The sequence below is a fragment of the Cygnus atratus genome, chromosome 3 (assembly GCF_013377495.2).
Source record: "Cygnus atratus isolate AKBS03 ecotype Queensland, Australia chromosome 3, CAtr_DNAZoo_HiC_assembly, whole genome shotgun sequence".
NCBI classification, from domain to species: Eukaryota; Metazoa; Chordata; class Aves; order Anseriformes; family Anatidae; genus Cygnus; species Cygnus atratus.
This window is the reverse complement of record NC_066364.1, coordinates 43,458,787-43,476,745: the sequence shown is the minus strand read 5'-3', so window position 1 is coordinate 43,476,745 and position 17,959 is coordinate 43,458,787. Positions and strand designations below refer to the sequence as shown.

The window sequence follows — 17,959 nt, the reverse complement described above, 5'->3', positions numbered from 1 at the left end:
TGTTGATGTCCTTTCTGACAGATGTTTGTTCTTAAAGAGTTTAGAGACTCTTCAGGCAGTCTGCTTCCATTTTCTGGGGTTTAGAACCAACTGTCATGCCCTAAAATATTTCTGTAGTCTGTTCTGCAAGTCTCTGTTTAGCAGCAGTATCGTATCCTTCTGTGCAGCTTGATGTCAGTCTTCTCTCATACAGCTGAGACTGCACGAGTTGCTTTATGTGTTTCCATCATCTGAAAGCACCTCCATTCCTGGGAATGGATGATAGGATAGGTCATCATACTGTGTCTGCTTCGAGCCCCTCTTCCCGCTGTTTGCGCCATTTTTCATGTATTCAGTAGTAACTGCTTTGGCTTGTATGGTGGAAGAAATTTGTACCGCTGAGGCTAGGATGAAAATTACTCCAGAAAGAAAAAGTAACCCTTAGCTTTTTGAAATGTTCACGCTTTTCTTTCCACAGTTTGAGTGTGCAAGAAGGGGAGCAGGTACAAAGCCAAGCCTTACCTTCTCTACAGGGAAAACTTAAGTCTCCCAAATATACCATGTCTTGGCTACTAGGCTTGAGAATGAAGTGTTACATGGGGACTCTTTGATTTGACTGCCAGTGCTTGGCTGAGAAAGTGAAACTGGATTCTCTCCAGTTGAAGCTTGCTGATCCAGAGTTTAGGTGCCTCTTTGCTCCTCACAGAAAACACTCTGACATCTGGGGTTTGGCCTGCCTTGCAACGTCCAGGTCAGATGATTGCCTTACACTTCTCCTTTGCGTACGTACAAGTGTTATCACTCAGCTTGTACTGAAGGCAAATTGGAGAGATGAATTGTATGGACAGGTGGCTTGAAACGGGCACAGGTTATTACCGTGGTAGTTGTCTTATATGCAGTGCTTCTGGATTCTGGGAGTTGCCATTCTCTCCTGTTATTTTGATGTCCTTTACCATCTGGATTCTTGATTGCATCTTGGCTAGGCATAGTCAAAGAAAGGTGTTTCTTTTTTTCTTGACATATGCAAAAACCACCTCGGCTACAAAAGAATAGACATGGCTTCTGAAGAAAGTCTGATTTCTTGTGTGGGGGCACGTGTGCATCCCAGAAGAGGAATTAATGTACCCAGTATAGGTAACATGGAGTAAATAGTTTTTTACTCTTCGACTAGACTTGGCATGCTGTGTGGCAGTATGCCATGGTATTCCACCAAGCTTCCTTCTTATTACCCACATCTCTAGTGCTTGTTTAAATACTGGTCTCTTTGTTTATTTTAAATAACTCTTTAAAAAATGCTTTTAGGTATTATAAGTTGTGAAAAGACGTTTGCAAATGTGAACTCAATGTGTACCGGAAGAACCCTCTCATACTAGAGGGGCTAAAAAAGTATTCTGAGAGAGACACCAAATTCCTGTTCAAGTTAACACATCAGCTCAGTTGTCTAATCAAGACAACTATGAATATCAGTCTTCCTATTTATTTCACCCTTCTCTGAAGGAGGGGAATTATGGAGTTGATCTTACATCCTACAGACTGCTCAGCGTGTCTATTCACTTCTGAGCTGTTTGTGTCAGTTAAGGAAAGGTATTGCTGCTTCCTGTCCTTTCAGGCCAATGTTTAAATTCCACTCTGGAAACCATTGCTGAAAAATGTGGAATACATCAAGGTATTCAGTTTTCCTGTGGAGTCACCAGAATTCCTGCAGAAGTCCTATCTAGAAGTGAGTGTGCAGTCAGACTGATTTATTTAGCTCTGATACTTAAGGTTTGTAGAGAGGAGTGTGGGGATTTTGTTTTCAATTTGGGCATCTGAGTCGGTTCTGCTGATAGCTTTCACAGAGGTAAAGGATACGTCTCCTCCTATTGGAGTTATTCATTTATTCAGGTTTAATGCTCCAAATAAAGCACTTGCTTAATAAGTACTTTAGTTAAAGTGTATTGGATATTTACACATTTTCTAGCTTTAAAGTGTTATCTCTCTTATAATGACTTTGTTTAATTCCCTGGTCTACCTTTTTCTTTAAAAACAAATGAAAGTCAAGCGAGCAGGCAGACAATGGTTTGTAAGACCTCTGCAAAGATATTTGTGAGGAAAGCTTATTCATACCCTCTACTTTTAGGCTGCCTTTGGGAAATGAAATCTCAGAAGGCCAAGCCGGAAGCTGAGGTTCCGTACAAGTTAAGTGTTGGGTGTTTCTAATTGGTCCCTGGAGATGCCGAAATTAGATGTCTGAAATGATCTCCAGGAGTACTCCACACCGTGTCCCTGCTCTGTGTCTGCCAGCCTTTCGGTGCAAGATATTAGATAGTTCTTCATGGTGCCATGACAAAAGGTCTCATTCCTGCCGAGTTTCATTAGAATATAACAACTCAGAGAACTAACTATTTTACTGTAAAATTTCTGAAAATAAGCAAACTTAAATATAAATATAAGCTATACTACACATGTGTACAAATATTGTTGACTAGTGTTCCTGTAGGAATTCTGCTTATTAGCAGTTATTTTGTCCCTTGTATACTGTTGTTTTTTTTCCTGTGAAGAACTGTTGTATATCCTGAAAGTATCCGCAGACTTTAATCACTGATGTGTTGTGAAACTTGTTGCAGTTTTCAAGCTTACAAAATCTTAACCAAGTGGTGAATGTTTCAAGTATGATGCATGGTTATTTGTGATTTGAATCCCAGGCTGTATTCTTTTTTGCACTGGAGTATATTTCAAACTACAAAACAAAATATGGCTACAGGCAATGCAGAGGAGTCTTTTCTCTATCTTAGAGACACAAATAAAAAACTGAAGTTTCTCTTGTCACGGAACAGAATAGCCACGTATTTAACGTTTTGTAAGATGCATCTGGCATTCCAGTATAATTTCAGGCTGAGTAATGTGCAATAATTTCTGAAAAGAATGGCCACGTTAAATGGCAGAAACATGACTGTAAAGTACACATTATATCTGTTCCAGCCTGCATGCTGGTAGTGACAGGTGCTCAATGGTTGTCAGTATCCTTGTCAGCACGGAGACTCCTTTGACATTAAAGTCACCAGCTCCGTCCTGATGCTGGGCAGCTCTATTGGCAGTTCCATCAGGCTGCGGCCCATCAGCGAATGTCAGAGGCTCTGCTGTTCTGCTGGCATGTCACCAGCCCTCTCTGGTTCTGGTCTGGCCTCGCCTGTTATTTGAACTTGCCATGCTTCTTCAGCAGCTTCCCTGTGGGAAATGAACAGATAGGTCAGGGGTGTATAGGTATCTTTAGGGCAATGCAAAACCACATCCAAAGTGACTCGTGTAAAGGTTTGTAATGATTACCATTGCTTTAAGTCAATCAATGGGTAGAGTACCTAGGGACTCATTAAGTGGCATTTGTGGTGTCCGTAACGGAGTTTTGAGCTGTATTTCAGGAAATGCAGTGACAGCCTTTAATGCCTAATTGACCTCTTCTCTTTGTTTCGCTTTCCGTATTTCCTTCTGATGTGTTCCCCTGTGGCAGCAAACAGCCCTGCTCAGTATCCTGAACTTCTGCTCAGAGCTTCAGCACCTCAGTCTGGGCAGCTGCGTCATGGTGAGTAGACCTCTCTGTGGGTGTGTATGTGTGCGCACACTGGCTTTGAAACTCGGCCTGAGTTTATGCTTCACAAAGACAGGTTAAATGCTGGGCTGATATTATGTCAGATTTCAAACTTTTGAAAGGTCCACGATGAATATGACTTAGTTGTATATCTAAATATTGTGTCAATTTAGTAGGCCTAAAGTCTAGCTTGTAGTTTTTTTTCCATTGTTCTTCAGCCTCTTTTTAAACTTTGGGGCATTTTTTATATACATTTACATATACTTTTTCTTTCCAAAACCAATAATTAAGTTATCTTTTACATTCAGACTAAATCGTCATTTCTGAGAGGTCAACTCTGGTGTGTGACACTACAGTTACAAACACAAGAAATGATTTCAACAAAAGTCATTTGAGTTATAGACTTGGCTGGGTGCACACCCTTCTTTTAAGAAAGAATATAGCAATTACTGTAGGGAAGTCATCTGAGCTGTATCACATGTGCATGCCAGGATTGTATGCAGTGGAATTTAACTTGCTGCTGTCTCTGTGATAAGCACAGCTGATAACTCATCAGGGAAACTTTGTGGACCTTCCTTGTAGCTGAGAAGCAAAGGACAAAGCAGAATTGGTTCGCCCTTCCATACTCCGACTCATGGACAAAGGAATAAGGCAGCGTGACTACATTTTTCCAACAGTCCTAGTCTTACTGTTTTTCAATAGTGGATTTCATTCCTTCTGCCTGTAGAATGGGACATTTTGTTTTCATAAGGAGCTGCAGCAAATGATCAACCTAGAATGGAAATAGACTTCTTTTAATGCATGTGTACTTATGGTTGCAGAGCCTATGGTCATAAAGACAATTTTAATTATCTTTTAAAGGAAAAAAAGTGTGTGTTTTCAAAGGAAGTGAACTTCTAATTGCATTTCAGTGTTCCTTAGTATCAAGTGAATTTAAAAGCATGTATGTCTGGGGGTTGATAGAAAATTTATTTTTGTCTTCTGTAAAAGTAGACCTCACTGTACAATGAATAATTTTCTGAGCTCTTTAGAAATGACACATGCTTAAGACAGATCTGTAGGTGTGTTAGCAAGCAAATCTTGAAACACCTATGTATGTCTGGAAGGATGGTATATATGACAAAGTGTTTGTTTTCCTTGCAGATTGAAGACTATGATCTTATAGCAAGCATGATGGGAGCAAAATGTAAAAAGCTTCGCAGTCTGGATCTGTGGAGATGTAAAAACATAACTGAAAGTGGAATAGCAGAACTGGCTTCAGGCTGCCAGCTTTTGGAAGAACTTGATCTTGGCTGGTGCCCTACATTACAGAGCAGTACAGGCTGTTTCGCAAACCTTGCACGTAAACTCCCGAACTTACAAAAGCTCTTTCTTACGGCCAACAGGTCCGTGTGTGACACGGACATTGAAGAGCTTGCAGCTAACTGTACTCATTTACGGCAGCTAGATATATTGGGTAAGAAAATGTAGGAATATTGGTATACATTTCACTGTGTCTCAAAAGCCTTACAGTTAAAAAGGAGTCCATATGATAAAATTGCCTTCTAGACATTTTAAAATAAATCTTTCTTAAAAATATAGCTTATCATATGAAAATAAAGGGATGAAAGTATTAGTGCAGTGAGCTTCTGACACAAAATCCAATGGATTTATACCAACTGTGTAATTTGATTGTTTAGCATTAATTGCTTATGCTGAAAATTTTGTGGACTTCTTCCAACAACTTTTAGTTTCATGATCACCAGTATATTTAACTGAGATCTTTTGACTTTTGACTCTCGGAAGATTCAATTTCTTGTTTCTGCTTTTGTTGTTTTATTTTATTCCTGTGAAGTGTGACAAAGTATATTTATAGTGGGAGTCTGTGACTAATAAACAGATTTCTGCTTTTGCATAATACAGATCTACTGAGCAGTGTTAAGAGTATTTGTCGCTTTTTACCAGCGAGTGAGTTTGTCTCACTGAAGAGCAAAAAAGTAATTAATAACAAAACTTAAAATGGACTTTTCTCTAGGGTGAGAAAGAAGTGATGAGGTGCAAAAAACGCAGTGAATCTTAAATTTCTAATTCTCTGCAGATTCTATAAAAGTATTTTGGGAAATCCAAGGTAAATATTCTTGGGATTCCTGAGTAAGGACTTTGAGAATTATATTTTTTTTCATGATACTGAATTTATTCTTTCTATGGTGGAATGTGAGGTTTTCTTTTAAAATAGTGTAGGACAGCACTGGTAGCTTTGACTTGGTGTAAGAAAATTTATTCAGCCTTTTACTGACTTACTTTCACAGGGTTAGTTGAAAAACAAAGGTGTAAAATATTAAAGGGAAGAAAGTAACCACACTGCATATTTTTAATAATAATTGTAATGTGGAGGTATTATGTTTAGGTTGAGAGTGATGCTGTGGAGAAACAGAGCCCTCTACGCAATGTTTCAAGCAAGTTTAAGGCTATCACCGGTTCTCATTTAAAAAAATAAAATACCAAATGGCTTCATATTGTCTCCACAATATAGATAGTAAACACTCTTACCATGAAATGCAATTTTACTTATCTCTAAATGAGAGACTCACCTTCCGAACAACAGACAAGGAGAAGGCAAAGGAGAATGAACAGATAAAAACTTAACTCCACCTGGTATATATTGTTCTGGCTTAATGCGTAGGTTTGCAGGTGGCAATGTGTTTTTGCTTGTTATTTAAGGGAATCTGCTTTGTAGCTAGATTATCAAGGGTACCTTTCCCTAGTCAGACACACAAAGTTTCCAGAAGGCGTAGTGAATACAGTCTTTCATAAACATGTATGTTCTCCTGACCACCCACTTACATGCATTTCTGTTACAATGGTGTTGTCTGCCCACAAATCGGTCTGACCTTTTCACTACACCAGAGGCTGCGGAATGAATAGCTCAGTTGTGTTAAGCCTGCAGATAGTCTGCTAGTTCTGCTACTTCTTTGCCAGTACTGAAGGTTTGTTGCCACACTTCTCCTTTAACATTTGGATTCACATTTGAATTCAGTTTAATGTCTCATTGATGTTTTTGCAGAAAAATGTGTGAACATGGAAAAGGAATTTTGTTCCATTCCCTGAGTGTTTAACAGTATTTGCCGGGTCAAGTGGATTTGTAGTTAACCGTTCCTGATAAGACTGTGTGTTAAGAAGGTGCTTTCCAGAGGACATCCAGTTGAATTATCTACAATGTTACCAAAAACCTCAATATCCATTCCCAGAACTTTCTTCCTTTATAGCAGTACTTAGTAGAGAAAAAAGACTGTCTTCTGCTATAAATAAGTCAGTACAAGGTGATACAGTATATGTGGAGTGACCCAGTTATTTTGGCAACAGTAAGGAAACCATCTTTATGTCTTTGAATATGGGACCCACTACAGTCTGTGGTTCAAAGGAGTTGTCAAGTAGAATCACAACCTTGCTTGGGTCATCTGGAAGTAGAATCGCCAGGTGTTCAAATACAAATGCAGAAGTCTCTGTCTGAACCCAAGACCTAGCCTCTAAAAGTGCAGGAGCACTGAGATAATAAATCTCCATGCTCTAACTTTTGGCTGCTGATGTCAGATGAGCCTTCTACTATAAGCTATATAAATGCTTCGTATGATTTTGTCCTTTTAAAGAAGTGTGACAACAGGTCTTAAGCTGTTAGAAGCCTGAGGTCAGTTCTCAACTTTGCAAGACTAACCTTGAACAGCAGGTCTTCTCTATGATGTGAAAGAACGTGAGGTACTCTTTTATATCCTTTGTCATTCCCAAGTAAAGAAATGGCTGGCTTATACCTGCATTGTGAAGGGCATAGAACTATTGCTGCTAGGTTAGCAGTGCATGTGGTGAGGGAGCTTATTTTTTTTTCCCCAATAACACTGTGTAAAAACAGGGACTTATCTAAGTAAGGATCAAAATGCCTTACCCTGTAGTATAGTCACCATCACAGATGATACTTTGTTGGTATTTCTCTGCAGTTGGTAGAACTTGCAGACTTGGCAGGGAAAACTTCTTGTTTCAGTTACACAATATTTACAACCACAATATTTTCAGGACTGAAGAAAATCTAAGGCTCTGAAGGAAAGTTTGTTGAACTGTATATCTTATATTGTGGTATTACAAAATCAATGTTGTATGTGCACTGGATGCTGTTTTCAGGTGGCAGGTCCTGCAGCTTGCTAACCATCTGTCCTTTCCTTAATCTTCCAATATTGCTTGGTAATTCCCTTGTTCCTGAATCAGTGGACTTCATAGAAGATGCAATTTGCCAGTTTCTGAGGGCTGCATAAAATTATTGGCCTGTAAGAAGTGTTATTTGATGGGTAGCTGTGTTTAAATGGTGTGTAAAGCATACTTGAGAAAGTAAACTTCTGTTAAAAATCATGGTTTGGATCCATATCTGCAGTATTTATAGTACAGCTTGGAAGGGCAAGTATGATATAAGTGTGTCACTAAGTACATGAGGGTGTGCTTCTTCAGTTTTTAAGTTCTGAGGGTTTTTTTTTTACTCATTACATACTGAGCTGCCTGCTTACAAATAGCATTTCCTTCTACGCACGTATCTTTTTCACGGACTGACACAGTGGGTTATACAGGAAATATTCCCCTATTTTTTGTTTGCTTGAGGATGTCCACCCAGCAGTAGAATGTTCCAGCTATGATCATCTGACAGCTTTGTAGTGGTGCGGTATGTCGTCCAGTGCTATAGATCTTGAAGTGGAAATCTCATGACAATACAGGAGACAACCGGAACTGGCAATGCCAAAAGCTTTTATTGTATGCTGTATTAGCTGCTCAGTTAGTTATGTTGCTGTGGGGCTACTGGCTGCTGTCAAGGATGGAGAATAAGTCATACTAACCTTGCTCCCCAGAAGTCTTAACTGTCTGTCCTGCACAAAAAGAGTAATAAAAGTAGACACCCGTGTTACTGCAGAATTTATGTACTCCTGTCTACATACCAACACCTCCCACACCTTCCTGAGCAACAGAAAACCCAACTGCCCCCTTGCCAGCTGTCAAAATCTTCAGCTTTCTCTTGAGAGCATCAACACATAGTTAGTCAATTCAAACATGAAAATGTGCAGTATGTTGAAGTTTAGAATTCAAAGGGTTTGCAATAAGTTGAATAAAAAGTAAAGAATAAAAGGCTAATCTGGCTGGTCTAGGTAAGAAAAGGAAAGGTAAGAGTGTTTGGGGGAATAGTGATAGTTATTTTCAAGATCTCTACTTTAGCCAAGAAACATATGTATTCTTTTTCAGTAACAGTTGGAAGTTTTTTTTCATGTGTACCCTGTTGAAAGCTTATTATGAGTGTATTTTTAATGAAATTACTCGAGGCACATCTTTTTTTTTACTTAAATGTTCTTAATTATAATTTGTGTAGCAGTACCCTTTGCCCTAGAAACTGGGACTCTGACAGTTTCCAAAGGTGGTACTTCTAAAGCTGTTATACACAAGTCTCCTTTACAGCTCTAGAATTTGAGGACCTTATATATGATAAACTAAATAATTTACAGCTAATAAATATAACTGCTCTAGCAAACAAATCATTAGTCAGTGTCTTTAATGAAGAGGATACCAGAAGACTTTTGTCTTGAGAATAAACTGAACAACAAAACCCAGTAGTGGATTTTAATACACTGGTTATGTATTTACTTTGAGAAATGGGCAATTAGTCCACGTAGGAAATACTTTAGTAAATAGCAAAGGTCCAAAAGCCTCCAAACTAAACCAAAATGTGTTACGTAGGTAACTAGCATGATATGTTGTCAATTTTTGAAAGACAAAAAAAGTGCCATATTATTCACACTTCTGCAATGCTTTTGGATGTGCTTTAGAGAAATGTATGTATCATTACTTGTACCTTGTATAATCAGAGTAATACTGTGGATGATGTTTGCTAATCCTGTGGTGTGAATATACAAACACCAACCGGATTGGCCTTTTTAGGTTTGGGAAAGGTCTTTCCTAAGACAAAATTTTAAGTCTGAGGAGGAAAAAAGGAAGAGGTGCAGTAAAGCATGTAATTTAAGATGACCTATTTCAGTTACAAATACATTAAAAAGTCTTGGTCTTAAATGAAACCACAGGACAGCTGTCAAAGTTCAGATAATTGCAGTATCAATTTTAAGGCTTGGTGGAAAGATGAATAGCATAATGCTCAGAGTTTCAGTTGGAGTGTTAGAGCAGATCCTTCTGATAGTGCTGTGGTACTATGGTAAAATTATGGTCAAGTCAATATGTAACTAAAGCATATCACAGAATTTGTGTGTGGCAATAGGGATTGTTACATCAACCAGTTGACCATTGTGGTGACAGATGGTGTGATGACAAGGGAGTTAAAAATTACAATAATAAGTTTTGATTACCTCTATGTAGGTGAGGTAAAGTACGGGGGCATGATAGCAAAGCCTGTTTACAGATAACATCAAAGGATGTCCCAAAACATCTAATCTGAGAACCTATCATAGAAGAAGTGAAAAGCACAATTAGACATCCCCTTGTTTATGCAGAGGAGTACAGGAGATAACTAAAAAATGAGGCATCTTTCTGGAAATGGGGCCTGTTCAAAGAAGGAAAACAGGAAAATGAATTCTAGGGAGTAAAACAACATCACAGTAAGGCAGAAATGAGGTATTAAGGAACCAATGGCTAAAGGTAAATGCTGAAAATGTATTTCACATGTGTTACAAGAAGTTTACAGGAAAATTGCGGAGACTGGTAGATGATCAAGATTTGATATGGCCACTCAGGAGAAGGCCTTTCCAGGAAAACTGTTGTTGCCTCCAGTTGCTGCAAGGGGGATCAAGTAGGCTGCCATCAGAGTCATTCTTTCCAGGGGATTCGCCTGGAAAACTGTCTTAAATTGGAATGCCAATAGAGGAAGCTTTTGAACAAATCAATACATTGAACAATAATAAATTGTTAGGACTAAATGGTATTTATGCAGCAGTTCTAAATGAGCTCACATACAAGACTGTTGAGATCTTTCTTATGGTGCGTGATTTGTCACATTAATCAGCCTCTTCACTAGAGGAGTGAAGGTTTACAAACATGGCACTATCTTTTGTGTAGGTTAGAAGCTACAAAACAGTAGGTTTATCTTTTGTGTAAGCTGTTTGCAACCAGCCATACTGAAGAGAATCAGTGGCCATGAGGAATGTTACGATATTTTGAAAGAGAGTTCCATCCCTATAAGCATGGTTATGTCTTGCAAACCTAGAATTCCTTGGAGTTTGTGGTGAACGCTGATCCAGTCCATATAGGATTGGACTTTCAGAAACCTTTACCAAGTTTGTTTGGTTTTTGAACTTAGCAGTCTTCCCTCTTAGAGTAGGTGCTTCAGAGACGGACAACAGAGGCTAAGGATGCTTTGTCTTTTTGCACATTGAAGTTCAATCACTACTGTGTTCACCCAGGGTCTGTACTATGGTAGGTGTTGTCTGATCTGTCTGATCTGTTTGAGTAGTTCAGGCAAAGGGATGAATAACGCTGTACCAGAGCTTGTCGATAATGCACAGGCATACAGGGTAGAATAATCTAAAGCTGAAGAATTTGAGACCGAAGATTTGCAAAATGATGCTATGATACTTCGTAAGCTGATAATGAAGGAAAAGGAAAACAGTTCCATCAAGCTTATGAAAGACTTAGAAAAAGTGAAATGGGAATGCTCTCACTGCTTCTTTATTTCATTGCCCCTTAATTATTGTAATTCATACACGGTGGGTTTAAAGCTGACTTCCTTTTTGAACACCAAATACGGTTAAACTGTAGAACTAAGAGAGGGTCCATAAATATACATGAGTTCAGAAAAGTAGTAGTAGTAGCATTCATGAAAGGTAGCTTCAGAAATCTCTAAATCAATAATTTCTGTCAGTTGAGAGTATCTACCAGTGAACGGCTACTTTAAAAATCTGTTGTTGCATCTATTTTTGTTGGTTCTGCTTTAAGCATTATTGGCCCTGCCAAAGACAAGATACTAGACTAGATAGCTTTTTGGGGTGAAATTCAGTTCAAGACAGAGCTGTGTGTAAATTGACTTATCTACCAATAGATGTCTACAGTCATGTTGGATGACCTTTACGAGCAATGTAGCCCACCGTAGACATCTAGGCTTGATTTACTTGCCCAGAGTAACCTGCCTGGCTGTCAGCTGTTCCAGTGAGGCGTGGATCTCCTGTCAGTCCTGTGGCTTGTCTGCCAGCTCTGTGTGGATGTCCTGCATGGTTTAAGGAATCCCAGGTGGCACCAGGCCACTTCAGGCAACTGAGTCATACCCCAGTCAACTGAATCATGTGCTACATTGACTATGCTGACTAGATTTCCATCAACTGCAGTGGATCCATGCTTATGGATGTGTTTTTCTATATTTTTTATTTCTGACTGAATCCGATGCTTGACTTGACCCAATGTGAAACTTAATAGTTGGTCACTATGGTCATGTTTTTAGTGGGGGAAATAGTGTGTTTTCTGTTACAGTTATCCTATATACAGGAAAGACTGATAGTACTTGAATTGCTCTTGCATGCTTCTGGGTATAATACTCAATCTAGAGTCCTAGAAGCCTTGCTGACTTATTTATAATGGGAATAGCCAATAATAGTGCGTACTGTGCCAGTCATTGGAATCACCAGAAGAATCATGAGCAGTTGATGATGAATCAAGGACACGAGTGTAGCATACAATTTTGCTTGCGGCCAAAGCCTAGCATCTAGATCCTGGATCTTGTGGCTTTGGGTACTTTTGGTCAGCTTCTGTAATTAGGAATTGCTCTTGAAGTTGCAACATTTCTCCTAAGGAGAAAGTAGTAGACTTAAGCAGCTGAGTTGGGGGGGGGGGGAAAATCTGCAAAGATTTTTCCTGAGTTTTTCATTTGAAATCTAATTGGAAAAAAAATCTTGTATAGCATAATATTTGTTTAAATTTTTTTTGATGATGCAGTATTAGCAGCTTTAAGAAAAGATACTAACTTTGCTATTTGTTTGTTCTTTTTTGTTTTCAAACAGGGACAAGGATGGTAAGCCCTGCATCTTTAAGAAAATTGCTGGAGTCTTGTAAAGATCTTTCTTTACTCGATGTGTCCTTCTGTTCACAGATTGATAATAGAGTTGTCCTAGAACTGAATGCCAACTTTCCTAACGTGTTCATAAAAAAGAGTTTCACCCAGTGACTCACTACATATGCTGCTATGGAATTCGTTTGACAGTTATTTCCTGTGAATTTGTGCTGACTTTTTTAAGAAGAGTATAAATTCCCTATGAAATAGTGGAGAGTATTAATTATCTGCACAAATGGGTAAAATACATTTAAGTATATTATGCATTTCTTAGAGTTGATATTGTACCTAATAATTGTTTATTCTGTTAACTTGTGGCACTGCATGTGTTTAAATACTTGCCATATATGTGGTTTTAATGACAAGAAAATGAAAAACATCTTAAATATCCCTTTATAGGGCGTTATAGACAGACTATGTTAATATCTAGACAAAAGAAAATGTTGAATATTTAGCAGTAAGAAAAAGATGGGTGCTTCCTTTTATGTATATATGTGTGTGTGTATGTATATATAAATGTTTACAGATATACATACACACATACTGTAGCGTTTTAGTTTGTTCTGCAGTGTAAGATCTTATGATCAGGCCTAGAATTTTTTTATTTGAAAAACTGCTTAAGCTTCTGTAAGAATGGATTGAAGAGACACTTTGTCTTCTTCCTTTTTTTTGGCAATGAACTGTATCTGATACATTTTTCTCCCTTCCTCCATCTGAAATAGATGTAGTGATGTTTTACAGTCCAGCCTAAGCGACACAACAGATAAAAGCAAGAACCTTCCACCTGAACTTATAGCAGAAACGAGAGAGAAAATTGCCAGCTGCTTCTTGGTATTGGATATAAAGTTTGAGCCAGGTACTTAGTGTCATAACTGATGGTGTGTAGAAAACTCCACAGCAATTTTCTTTTCAAATTTCTGTCATGGTGAAGACTGTTGGTTTGTGATACATCTGTTTATCATGTCAAGTACCATTTAAAAAAAAAAAACAACCAATAATACTTGAGATAATGTGTTAGCAACTGTCTCTTGCGCTGGAATCAAATCTGCTATCAAGTATAAGAACAAGCATCTTTGTTCAGTAAAACAGCAATGAAAATACAGTGGTTTTGAAACAAGGGCAAATATGATTTAGTGACTTACTAATATAAGGTATTTGTTTTGTTTGTTTTTTTCCAAGAGGTGATAGCTCCAAGTACTGTTGCACTCTCTCTTTAATACTGTTTAGCTGCTGGAGAAGGAAAACTGTGTTGATGGACAAATTATAAAGATTCCTCCTTTTTGTACTTACTTGGATGAAGCTTTTCTTTCTTCTTTAATACCATGGCTAGAGTATGTTGCTATGTACAGAGAGAGTTTAGTGTTTTACCTTTTCTAGCTATTGTTGATGAATATGGACCATGAAGTACAGCCTGTCATTTGATATTGGCTCCACCATTACTGTCACGACGGCACTTATTACCTACTGGAAGAAGAGGGAAAATATTTTGTCTGGCAGAAATGCGTTATTGCACTGAAGATCCCTGGCAAAGAATACTTCAATTTATGCAGTAAAAACCCATCCACTAGTAGAGGACTGCTACAAAATGTTATAGATTTGACAATCTCTGACTCCTGAATGAACACTATGAACATTTTGTGCTGGTGCCAATACTTTATAAACCATGTCATGAAACAGCTACAAAACATCTATCTGATTTTATAAAAAGACCTTTTTCTTCTGATTTTTTTTAATTTTACAGAATCTTTTGGGAATTCCAGATCTGAAGATGGGCATACACAGTTGGCTTTTTGATTTTATTTTTTCCCTCTACACAGATGGTACTATGGGATTTCCAGCTATATTATGCCATTCCATTTTTTATTAAACTGGACATTGTTAGAGATCTTTAAATTCAGATATTTTTTTCCCCACTGACAGATGTCAGCTTTAGCATGATTTCTACGTTGCGACTTCATTTGTTTCAATCAGGTTTGGGTTGATTTATTTTTCTGGGAACTTAACTTTTAATGGTTTTTTTATCTACAAGTAATATTTTTCATTGTAACTGAATATTAAGTGTTATTAAGCATTGTAGGAAAACACAGGTTCAGATAACAGGAGTTTACAAAGAACAGTATTTTAAAACAAATGTTTTTGTTGAGAAATTTTACTTCTCAGGGTGCATCTGTGTTTATTTCCTTTTTTTCTTAGAGATCTTCCTTGTTTTCCAATGTAAATAGAATGGGATGTGGATGAAGTTATATCCGTTGTGCCTTCATACTGGTAAACTAGGTAAATAGTAGAGTCTCACAACTACAGCATCAGCGAATCAAGTTAAGTGTTTTTGTAATCATGTATGTGTAAAGGATTTTGTTCTCTATTGCATTTTAGGTAGTATAAAGGAGGTTTAAATTGACATTTTTTCATACTATTTTTTTCTTTATGTTGTGCCTTCTTTTTGAAGCTGGTTTTGTCAGAAATGTTCTATTTTATCTTGAAAGATAAATTGAAGTCTGTTCTTTATTTGGACCATTTAAAACTTAGCTATTGATAATGTAATAAAGTCAAATAGCTGAGAAATAATTGGGGAATACTTTAATCTATACTTGTACACCTTAACCTTCAATCAGTGAGTTAAAAGCTCTTTTAGCTATGGCTTTATACAGGCAAGAAGTCTTCCAGCAAAGCGAGGAAAGACCAGATTTTACATTTCTGATATTTCTAAGAAAAGAAAATAACATAGTTTTAGACCTTCCTTATATGTCACAATGAAGCAAGAATAGGTCACTGTATTTTTAGTTATTTTATACTTAGATGTGCATATATACCATTTATACATATATGTATGTATATACACGTTGTGTGTGTATATATACATTCTATGTATAAATCTCAAAGGTTTTCATGCATCAGTTACTTTTGTGAAGTAATCATAATAGCAAAGGTGTTTTGTAGCAGTTGTGTTTTTAAAACATTGTTCTACTGTACACAGAAACTGAGTCCCTCTCCATCTGTGCAACATGAAAAGCCTGGCCATTAGGTGCCCGGTGTTTCCTGTGTTGCTTTGCCACAGTGCCTTTTGTTTGTCTACACATGAAAGATATTACAGGGTATGGTAGAGTGTGAATGCAAAGTCCGATAACTACTGTGGACTCTCTCCATGTGAAGCAGTCATATAGAGGGAAACTTGTTCTAATTTCACTTAATCCAAAATGAATGATGCCAAATCAGTCAGAGGAATTTAATTATTCTGGAATTGGGTCATCATCTCCGACTGTCGACTATCCCTCTGTTACATTATCTAAATCCTGCTTTTAAGGATATTCTATTTTTCTTATCTTGTCCTTTGATCTCATCTATCTTTCTGAAGCATGATAATAGATGTGCTTTGGTGACGTGTTAAAAAAAAAAATAAATTACATTGCTAAAATGCCTGGGGGGAGGAAAGGTGTCTTGTTCTGAAGTTCTCCTGTTCTTCTACTTAAGGGGGATTTCTGTACTATATGTATGAAGTTGGCATGGGCTGTCACGTAGGGAGATATGTCATTCATTCTTCTGGTCATTTAAAAAGTTAATATGAAAACTTTAGCAGTTAAAACATCTTCCCAACTCTCAAAGGTTTTAATTCAATAGCGTACGTACTTGTATTCATAATCCCAAATTGTCTGACTAGACTTGATAGCTCTCTGGACATGGATGGGCTGCTTTTGTTTAAATTATGCACTCAATTAAGTACATTACTGAGCTTGACTTTAGAAGAACAGTTCACATAGCAGTTTGAACCTTTTAATACCCATGTACCTAGATATCCAAATTTCAGACCAGAAAAAAAAAAAAAAAAAAGGAAACCCATTCTATTTATTGCCCAATTCTTTCCTTATGGCTATCACGCTAACTTTTCCAGATGTAAGATGTCCAGCGATCATGGTACACTGAGTGGAATTCATCTCGCTGAGTGCTGGCTGTCTGAGAGTTAGACATTTGGTTTACGGGAGGAATCCGGGCACCTCTAGAGAGCTATTAATCTTCTCCTAAGATAGATATTTAAGGAAAGTAGAATGAATGATTTTCTGGAGAGCCCCTGTGGAGACTGCAGAAGCTGTGATTTTTAGCTCAGGTTAGATACTTTTCTTTAGAATACCAAACGGAGATTAATTCCATCCAGGGTTGTACTACCTGCCTTGGAATAGCGAAAAACAAGGCTGGAACAACATCCATCCCCAAATGTCAAAACCATCTAAAATCTATTCAGAAAGAATTGAATCAGAGATGTTGACAACTTAAAAAAAAATATATATATATATATATATATATTTTTTTAATTCCAGGATCTGCTTCTGCCCTGAGTCCCTTGCCAATGCCTGTAGTGTGTCTTTTTTTTTTTTATTAAATTGAAATGCATCCCCTTTCTCTATCTTAAAATTTCATGTACCTAACTGGCTATGTGTATGGTTCTGTGAATGCATGAAATTAACTGGAAAACAGAATTAATGTATTGCATTTATTTTGATAATCTTTCATATTGCTATAATTAAACCTATGACTACTTTAACTGTTCTCCTGTCATCAGCAATGTTACCCACTGTGCATTTGAAAAAATTGTGTGTTCAGTCCTGGTTCTTACTGTGTGTAGTTATTGCATCTTATGGGATATGTTTCCCATATTGCATCTGCAGGACTACTAAATTTACAAAAACTAGATAAAATGTAGCATTTTTATTATATGGAGCTTGGGGGTGGCTTTATGTATTGATTTACATGTTCATTATTACTCTCTTGCAATGATTCCGTAAGTTGTAGCTTTTGATGTTACTAAGCGAAAGATTCCTGGTTTAATGCATTTGTACATGCTATGTTAGACATGGTCAACATTTTTCCAAAATAAAAGTTTGTCTTTCACTGAGATGTTAATTTCTGTGATTTCAGATTTCTTACTTGACAATGAAGTCCAAGAAGGGCTTTTAATTAAATACTACCACGCATGGGACAAGTTGTGATAGCTGACATCAGGAAGGGTCGAGTCATGAGTCTTGTGTGTGAAGGGCCTCATGATCTTCAAAGAAGGGCCTTGGCAAGATGTCTCTTTTTTTAAGAAGATTCAGCCTCAGTAATAGCAGACAGTGGTGGTATTTATCTTCTTAGCTGATGGATAAAGTATTGTTGTTTTTGTTTGAGTTGTGTAGCTCTAGCTTGATTTGATTTAAGAATGATGGTTGTCATAAGACGTCCTAAGTTTGAAAGGATCCTTTGTGAAGAATGAAGTTTTTCTCTTGCATGTTTTATTCCCTTTTTCTAAAAACAAACAAATAATATAAATTAAAAAAAAAAAACACTTTTCCGTGGATACTAAAGAAATACCAAATACCAAGAAAGTTGAGAAAGAGAAG

General features: G+C 37.4%; 1 protein-coding gene across 15 annotated transcripts in view; it reads left to right on the top strand.

The window, feature by feature from the left end:
* The window catches only part of FBXL4 (F-box and leucine rich repeat protein 4), a 57,363-nt gene extending 39,888 nt beyond the window's left edge, over positions 1-17,475 (top strand). For 8 of the 15 annotated variants that reach the window (XM_035561740.2, XM_035561737.2, XM_050709793.1 and 5 more), the window contains 3 exons: positions 3,467-3,538; positions 4,688-5,000; positions 12,541-17,475. In XM_035561740.2, the coding sequence (XP_035417633.1) occupies positions 3,467-3,538; positions 4,688-5,000; positions 12,541-12,704 (549 nt within the window). In that variant the 3' untranslated portion in view covers positions 12,705-17,475. The remainder of the gene's footprint in view (positions 1-3,466; positions 3,539-4,687; positions 5,001-12,540) is intronic. The other 7 variants (XR_004780972.2, XR_004780967.2, XR_007708044.1 and 4 more) reach the window with 2 other exon arrangements.
* The last annotated feature ends 484 nt before the right edge of the window (positions 17,476-17,959 follow it).